Source organism: Vicia villosa, linkage group LG1 (assembly GCF_029867415.1).
Source record: "Vicia villosa cultivar HV-30 ecotype Madison, WI linkage group LG1, Vvil1.0, whole genome shotgun sequence".
Classification (NCBI taxonomy): Eukaryota; Viridiplantae; Streptophyta; class Magnoliopsida; order Fabales; family Fabaceae; genus Vicia; species Vicia villosa.
Genome location: NC_081180.1, coordinates 177,918,848 through 177,927,446, shown reverse-complemented (window position 1 = coordinate 177,927,446; position 8,599 = coordinate 177,918,848). Strand labels below are relative to the sequence as shown.

Genomic DNA, 8,599 nt, shown 5'->3' with positions numbered 1-8,599 from the left:
CTCAAATGAGTTCACAAAAATGCTTTGTTGAGTTCATGGACCTTTAAACATTTGTACATAAAAATCAAAACATTATTTTTTTACATATACTTAGTGAGTATAACACAAAAAACTACATTCAACAATGAACAAACACAATAAAAATCAAACCTTTATTGAAACATGTAGGTATAAATCAGATGAGTTCTTCAAAGATTCATGCGAAAAAAGAAAATAAAACTCGATTATCGAACCTGGTTTCAACGCTGGGGTTTATGAATTCGGCGCGGCTCAGCTCTGCGGTGAAGCCTTGAGGAAAATGAAATCATATAGGAACCAAGATCCAAACCATTGAGAAGCTCCAACGTGCAATTCGAAGGTGTTGCGGATTATATGTCGCTGTGATTTTGCGAGGAATTCGGTTATCTCAAGAGAAAAGAAGAGAGGGAGAAAGAGTAAATGAGTGAGGAGGCACAAAGAGAGAAAGAGAGAATACGAGAATGAAAGGGAGAAAGAGAAATAGGGTAGACGATAAAGAGAGATGAGTATGAATCAATTTTTTTTGAAAGAGGAGAGAGAGAGAGAGAGAGAGAGAGAGAGAGAGAGAGAGAGAGAGAGAGAGAGAGAGAGAGAGAGAGAGAGAGAGAGAGAGAGAGAGAGAGAGAGAGAGAGAGAGAGAGAGAGAGAGAGAGAGAGAGAGAGAGACCATTGCAAATAGGATATAGTTGCCACTTAGCAAAAATCTTGCTTTTCATTGGACAATGGAAGGTGTATTTAGTCAATTACATAAAAGGGTATCATTTAGTGTTAATAAAATTTGAGTTAAAGGGTAATATAGGGTGTTTGGTGGCATGTTCCAATATTAGTTAAGTAGTTGATGAAAACAAATAAATTAAAATAAAAATATAAACAAAATAAAAAAAGCAGAAAATCATAATTTTTTTTTAGTTTAATCAAATTACATAATCCATTTGTGTTTATTTATTTTATCAAATTCTATAATTCATTTTTTTATTGTACCTAAAAATAAAAAGAAAAAAAAGTCCATTCTTTGAATAGTGAAGCGGAAGTGAATATCAAAATCTTTGAATTAGAAATCGAAAATACATTTTTGATTTTATATCGGAAGTGCTAGGGATGGCAAGTCGACCCGCACCCGCGGGGTCCACCTGCATCCGAACTCGAGTCAACGGATAAAAACTCGAGTTGACTGGGTTTGGGTTCGGGTGCCACCCGATATTTCGGGTGCGGGTTTGGATAGTGTGAAACCCGCACTCGAAACCCAAAATCACACCCGCTTATATATATATATATATATATATATATATATATATATATATATATATATATATATATATATATATATATATATATATATATATAATGGAAAGTTGTAGGAAAAATATATTTTATGTATTTTGCTGTGGGTTCGGGTTTGGGTGTAAAAACCCGAACTCAACGGGTGTGGACGTTGATGTTATTTTGTCACCCAAACAGCATTTGGGTTTGGATTCGGGTTCGGGTGCCGATTTCGGGTGCGGGTTTGAGTAGTGTGAAACCCGCACTCGACCCGTTGTCATCCCTAGGAAGTGCATTTTAAGTATCAATTTTACCGTAAAATAGAGTCAATTTCAAAACGAATGAATTATGTGTGTGGAGGTACGAACTGAAAATATATTTCCAATTTTCAAAGATATTTTTGAAATTTCGTCTGGTACACTAGAAAAATATGGGGTAGAATAAAAATTTCTAAAAAAAACTTCGGTTAATTTGTATAGATCGTGAGTAATCGCATAATTACAAATTCTAAAAATTATACTAATATGTAAATTCTAAAAATTATACTAATATGTATGTTGACTTGGTAAAAAATAATACTTTACATTGTGCTTCCTCACTTCTCAAAGTTTTATCTATTTTTCTATTTTATATTTCTATATTAAATTGTCTAGGTTGATTCTCAATCCACTATGGTTCAAATAACCCAAAACTAAATAGAAGCACAATCCAGAAAAGACGTTGAACCCACCCAGAGACGTGAAAGGGGAAGAATTCTCAATCTTTTTAGACTATTGAATATCGAGACTCCCTAATCACTTAACACTTGTCTTGGGTGACAAGTGTCCCATGACAAGTATCACAAGAAGAACCTTTCAAAACCTCTAAACTCTAAACCTTATTGGAGCTAAATAAAAGCTAAAGGCAAAGGATGAATCTAATTCACGTACATACGATTGTAACCCTACAAATCTTACACATTTACTATTGTCAGTTGTCGCTGACTTAAACGTCAAAGGATCTTTTTGTCACTGACTTGAACATCAAAGTTCCTGATAACCCCCTCGTCGCGTCACCACCGAATCGGAGTAGGTGGCTACTAGAATTCACTTTTTTATCTTCTGCGATCAACAATACTTGAAGAAGGTCCGTCACTAAATCAAATATTATACATAAATATAGTCAATTTTATATTTAATTATTTCACATTTCACTTTACAACTTCATCATATTTTATTAGTTTCTATCCTATCCTACACCCCATTCCAACTCTTAATATTTTTGGTAACATCAATGCTTTATTCCACAATATTCTGACCTAAAACAGAAACCACAGTACTTTTAAGAGAAAATTCATTTAACAACCTATGATCTTTTGTTGACCAAAAATAAACATGCTCCTTTTAATCTTTTATTACATTGGTTGATACAACCACTTAATGCAAGAAAGATTTCCTATACAAGAATACAGCTTCTTTAACACATTCAAATATTCCAACGAAGAAATCATAGAAGCTGCAATTATTCAAGTAATCACCACAAGTCTGGTTAAACAAACCGAAACTGTATGAACAACTCAAGTTATAAAATCTAAAACGGAGAAAAACAGGGATGCAACACCTAAACAGGAGTAAAACTTATTTATGACCCAAGTAAAAACCGATGCATCTGTGAAGAAATGTGTGGCATTGGGAAGAAACATATTAAACCCTTGGATTGCGTGAGCGTCCTTTCTTTTGTAAGATCTCAGGGATGTCAAAGAAACTACCATTGTCGGAGAAAGAGGAAGGTCGCCGATTGAAACCGATGGCTGTATCTCCCTGACTGAGCTGACTAGCCTGTGTTTAGTACATGAAGCAGAATTATGAGTATGAGTATGCATGATATGAAGAGGGATGGGGAGATTTGAAATTTACTTGTAGGGGTCTCCCTCCGTCTTCATCTTGACGCTTGAATCCGGTTGCAATTAATGTTATGCTTACCTATATGAAACCAAATGACATAGCTCACCATGCTGATCATATTATATGTTCAGAAAACATTTTCACAAATGGAAGTTTGAAAAGTGTTCAACCCCAAATACCAGCAACCAAAAATATACAAGATCACGAAACAATACTTTCAGTATGTTTGGATTGACTTATTTGAGTTTATCTAATTGCATGAGTACTACTTGTGAGACTCTTGGGAAGAGTTAGCATAAACAACTTATGACAAGAGAAGACTTGTAGATTATGTGATAAAGAAAGTAGATCAGATGTAGAAAAGTCAAAGAAGTAGAGGAAGAAGAAGACCTAGAAAGACTATAAGAGAAGTCATTAAGAAAGATCTCGAGATTAACGATTTGGATAGAAGCATAGTCCTAAATAGAACATTATGGCAAAAGTTGATACATGTAGCCAACCCCACTTAATGGGATGAGGCTTGATTGTTGTTGTTGTTACCTTTACAAGTTCTCTAAGATAACTTACCAAAAGATATTATACCATATACAAAAATAGCTTGACTTTATTTTATCTCGGGTTATGGAAATAGCTTATACTTCAACACTAATATGATAAGCTCTTGAGCCCCCTAGGTTTTTTTTTTTTTTTTTGCACCACAAGCCCAAGAGGCCCCTGAGTTTGTTTTCTTTTACACCCGTGAAGCAAAGTCCTAGATCCGTCACTGGCGGCAAGTTGCACAATTTATATATGGTGAAATAGTGGGCATGTCATGCATGACTTCTTATGATTAGTGTTAAGTATTGCATTATCATAAAAAACAAAAAAAAGTAGTTTAACTTACTTGACCAGCTAGTAATGGATCTATTACTGCTCCAAAAATTAAATTAGCACTAGGATCCACGAGGTCGTAGATAACCTCTGCAGCAGCATTTACCTGTAAATGGTTATATTAAAAGCCATACAATACAAAAGTGGTACCATTCATAGCATGTCTGCAAGAGCATGATGAATTCAATAGACAGTAGATCATGAACCGCAACGCCTCAAACAAGTATTAGCTCAATTAAAAGTCGAAGTTTGCAAAATGCTTAACAGAAAATAAAAACTATGGACATGTAGTCTTTTCAATAAGGAACCAATATTGTTAGCATCACTTTTTGATCTTCAAATTGATATCATATCCAAAGAATAGGTAAAAAAATAACATCATGGCCACTGCTGAAACATATACTTAACAAAGGTTAAAGTATAAGAACACTCTCACCTCAAATAAGGTAAGATCAGTCCCACCAGTTATGTTCCAAACAATCCCAGTAGCCCTTTCAATACCGATATCTAGTAAAGGTGACTGGATAGCATTTAATGCAGCATCTCTTGCCCTTGTTTTCCCTTTAACACAAAAAATATATACGATGAATTTCGATAATATATAAAGTTTAATAAATTATATTGCGCTAGTAATCCTCCTGAAACCAACAATGGCAGAAAGGAGCCTTATACAACAAAAAAAACACAAACAACAGCTATCAAGCTTTATCCTACTAAGTGGGATCGGCTACATGGATCAACTTTCGCCATAATGTTCTATCCAGGACCATGTTTCTATCCAAATCGTTAATCTCGAGATCTTTATTAATAACTTCTCTTATATTTTTTCTAAGTCTTCCTCTATCTCTAGTTGTTTGACTTCTCTCCATCTAATCTACTATCCTTACCTTACCACAGAATCTACATGTAGTGTAGAATTAGTAAAAGCTGAATTCTAAACAACATTAAATCATTTTGAGTTTCCATACATACCAGTTGCAGTTCCTATCCCCATGAGTGAAGAACCAGCATTAGCCATTATAGCTCGAACATCAGCAAAATCTACATTTACCAACCCTGGAACCTGCACTCAATTAGAAATATCAATGAGCATTATTGATTTAAATTTTTACAGAAAGAGAAAGATAATGCAGGAACAGAGGAAGGCATGTATTAATGTTCAAAGATCATTAGCAATTTCATACTGTAATAATATCAGATATGCCACGAACGCCTTGTCGAAGAATGTCATCAGCAAGATTGAATGCTTCAGTTACAGGGGTAGTTTGAGAAACTGCAGTTAATAGCTTGTCGTTTGGAATAACTATTAGAGTATCGACACTATCTCTTAAAGCAGCAATTCCTTCTTGTGCTTGAATGGCTCTCTTTCGTCCTTCAAATGAAAAAGGGGTGGTCACAATCCCAACTGTCAGTATACCCATTGACTTTGCAACACCAGCAATAATGGGAGCACCGCCTGTGCCAGTTCCACCGCCCATTCCGGCCTGCAAAAGTTCATTTCAATTTTCAAGTTTAGAAAAATGTACCTATAAAGAACGATTTAAAAGAACCACGACCACGTCTCTTCCAAATTTTGAAACAGTGTTGTAGTCGCTATGTGACAACACTTTGTACTAAATTGCATATTGCAGAACAACAGAGGTTTGCTAAAAGAAAATTGTTACACTATGGTGATATAGACGCTATATTTGACGTCATTATGCCACGGCACGCTTCGAGTTATAAAATTAGTCAATGTTTTGGTAACTTGATCCCTTACTCATATGTAGTGATATTTGTAAATCACGTGAGATCATGGTATAACATTTAGATCTACACTAAGAAAATTCATAGCATAAAACTGTAACTCAATTTGCAGAAACTATTACTGGAGAAAAGTAGCTGAACATACCGTAACAAAGACCATATCAGCTCCATAAACCGCCTCTTCAATTGATTCCTTGCTTTCTTTCGCAGCATTCATTCCCGTCTCGGGGTTACCACCAGCTCCAAGACCTCGCGTAAGCTCCAAACCAATTTGCAAACGGTTCTCAGGAAACACAGGCGACATTCTCATGGCTTGTACATCCGTATTAACAATCCAAAACTCAACTCCCTGCATCGAACTCTCTATCATGCGATTGACCGCGTTAGATCCACCCCCTCCCACACCAATAACCTTAATCTTTGCCTGATTGTAATTACTCCGACTAGACACATCTTCTACCCTCTCAGATAAATCCTCACCTAAACTACCTTTTCTTGGAATATCCACCGTCTTACTCGCCTCACCTCTCAGCATCGAAACCTCGGGATGGAGATGTAGAAAAGGATCTTGGCTATGATTTGAACACTTGACTTGAACTAAACCTAACTTACTTACACCATTTCTTCTGTCAAAATTTTGCATGAAATTAACTCTCCTAGGGAATGTTCTTCCTCTAACATTCAGCAAATTAAAATGTACAAAATTTGTTGGTACACAAGTAATCATTTTGAACTTCAAACTTGCAATATAAAGATCAAATACAGAGAAAAATTAGGGTTCCAAAGGAATCAAACTTTCCATTCACTAAGAATTTTATCTTCCAAAACCTGTTGAATTAAGCAAAATTAGGAAGTATTATATCATCAATTCACGGATAACAAACAAATTGGCATGCAGGAAAAAGTACAAAACAATGCAAAGAGTGAGAGAAAGTGTGATTGGTGAGAATGAAGAAGATAATAGTGTGGTGTTAGAGAAAGAGAAACCTGAGAATTTGAGGAAAACATTGTGATTGGTAAAACCCAGATGTGGCAATGCGGAAAACAACAAAGGGGTTTTACAGTAAGAATGAGGAGTGAGGACCATGTTTCACTGCAGTTAAGAAAATCATGCAATGTTCACCGCACCGATAAATCGTGGATTGGGTGTTGGTAACTTTGATAACTTTTTCTCAGTGTTATTCTAATTCAATCATTCTCTCTAAATACTAAAAATTTTATTTTATTCATCACTTCTTAACTACACTTAGGTCATAAAGTCATGACTCATCAGATGTGGTCACTCCAGTTAAAAAATGACACCAAATTCTAAAGTGTAATGAAATGTAACACATGCTTTATTACAGTGAACTTAAAATAAGTATCTTGTTAGCGAGTGTCATCGGGACACTCTTTAAGCATATTAAATAAAAAAATATTTTTTATAAAAATTAGTATTTTAATTTTCAATATATTTTTAATGCATTGAATACATGTATTTTTAAAAAAATTTATTATTTTAATCACTTAAAGAATATCTAAAAAACACTGATTAGCATTTCTCTTAAAATACTGATGGAAATTATCTATTATTAAAAGAAAAATGATATTTTAACCCCTAAAAGCGATACTAGTAAGTATACACTATTCACATATACAATAACAATGTTTTATATTATTTTGACTTTTTAATATAATTTTGTTTAAAATTATTTTGGTTAATAAAATATTAAAATTTTGCGAATACAGTTCAAAAAATTTAGGTGTTATATATTCTAACATAAAAATTTAATATATATACCGTTCAGGTTTTGATTATGTAAAATTGGTTAATACAATTTATAATTTGGTTAATGAATTGTGCTAACAACAACATACCTAATTTTATTAATAGAAGAAAATTGCATGTAGTATATTAATCTATCATATAAGAAAACTAGTAACAAACCCGTGCGTTCGCACGGGTTCTGGTACGGGACGCGCATTTGTTTCAGATATATATTTTTTAATAAAAAAATGTTTGATTACTCGTGAAAAAATAATAATTGAATGTATAATTAATAAAAAAATATTTTGATCAGTAACTTCATGTCCCGTTAATAATTAATATTTTGATCAATAACTTCATGTCCCGTTAATAATCAATATTTTGATCAATAACTTCATGTTCTCGTATACAAATATTAGTTTGATCAATAACTTCATGTCCTCGTGTACCTTAAAAAATATTTTGATCAGTAACTTCAAGTCCCGTTAATAATCAATATTTTGATCAGTAACTTCATGTCCCGTTAATAGTCAATATTTTGATCAATAACCTCATGTTCCTTGAACAAAAGTTTTAGTAAAACATAATCTTATTTTTGCATCACATTTTATACACTAAAACTAACTTAAAAAATATTACAAATTGTAAAATTGATCTACGTTTTAAGTTCATTCACAAAATTATTGGCCTTAAAATCACTTACTACCAAATTCATTAAATGACTATTATGATAGTGAATGATAAAAAATGTAAAAACAATCATTAATTGTAGATGGTAAAGTAAACCGTTTTAAGTATTAAAATCAATCTTTTAATTATTCCCCTCATAAATTGTAGAAGGTAAAGTAAAAGAAGTATTTGAGTATGGGTTTAGAGAAAGTTGTATAGGGAAGGTAAATGAAATGTATAATATCCTTTTATATAATTTCCTTAATCTCGTGACTACGTCAGAGTATTGGTATAGTAGTTTCATTTAAACTCATAGATACTTGTGTATTCGCACGGGGTACTGATGTATTGCGCGTATTTGCTTCCAAATCTAATAAAAATGAAAAGAAAGGAAAATAAAATAGCT

General features: G+C 33.4%; 1 protein-coding gene across 2 annotated transcripts; it reads right to left on the bottom strand.

Moving 5' to 3' along the window:
• Window positions 1-2,609: 2,609 nt before the first annotated feature.
• On the bottom strand, window positions 2,610-6,970 carry LOC131644698 (cell division protein FtsZ homolog 2-1, chloroplastic). Of its 2 annotated transcripts, XM_058915249.1 has the most exons (8): window positions 6,765-6,970; window positions 5,923-6,605; window positions 5,216-5,515; window positions 5,004-5,094; window positions 4,468-4,592; window positions 4,045-4,137; window positions 3,174-3,239; window positions 2,610-3,095 (listed from the first exon to the last, which is right to left on the bottom strand). In XM_058915249.1, the coding sequence occupies exons 2-8, from the start codon at window positions 6,502-6,504 to the stop codon at window positions 2,961-2,963; spliced, it is 1,392 nt and encodes a 463-aa protein (XP_058771232.1). In that variant the 5' UTR covers window positions 6,505-6,605; window positions 6,765-6,970; the 3' UTR covers window positions 2,610-2,960. The 2 variants fall into 2 exon arrangements, with proteins under 2 accessions (XP_058771232.1, XP_058771233.1); XM_058915250.1 differs by lacking the exon at window positions 6,765-6,970 and having other exon boundaries at window positions 5,923-6,734.
• Window positions 6,971-8,599: the final 1,629 nt, after the last annotated feature.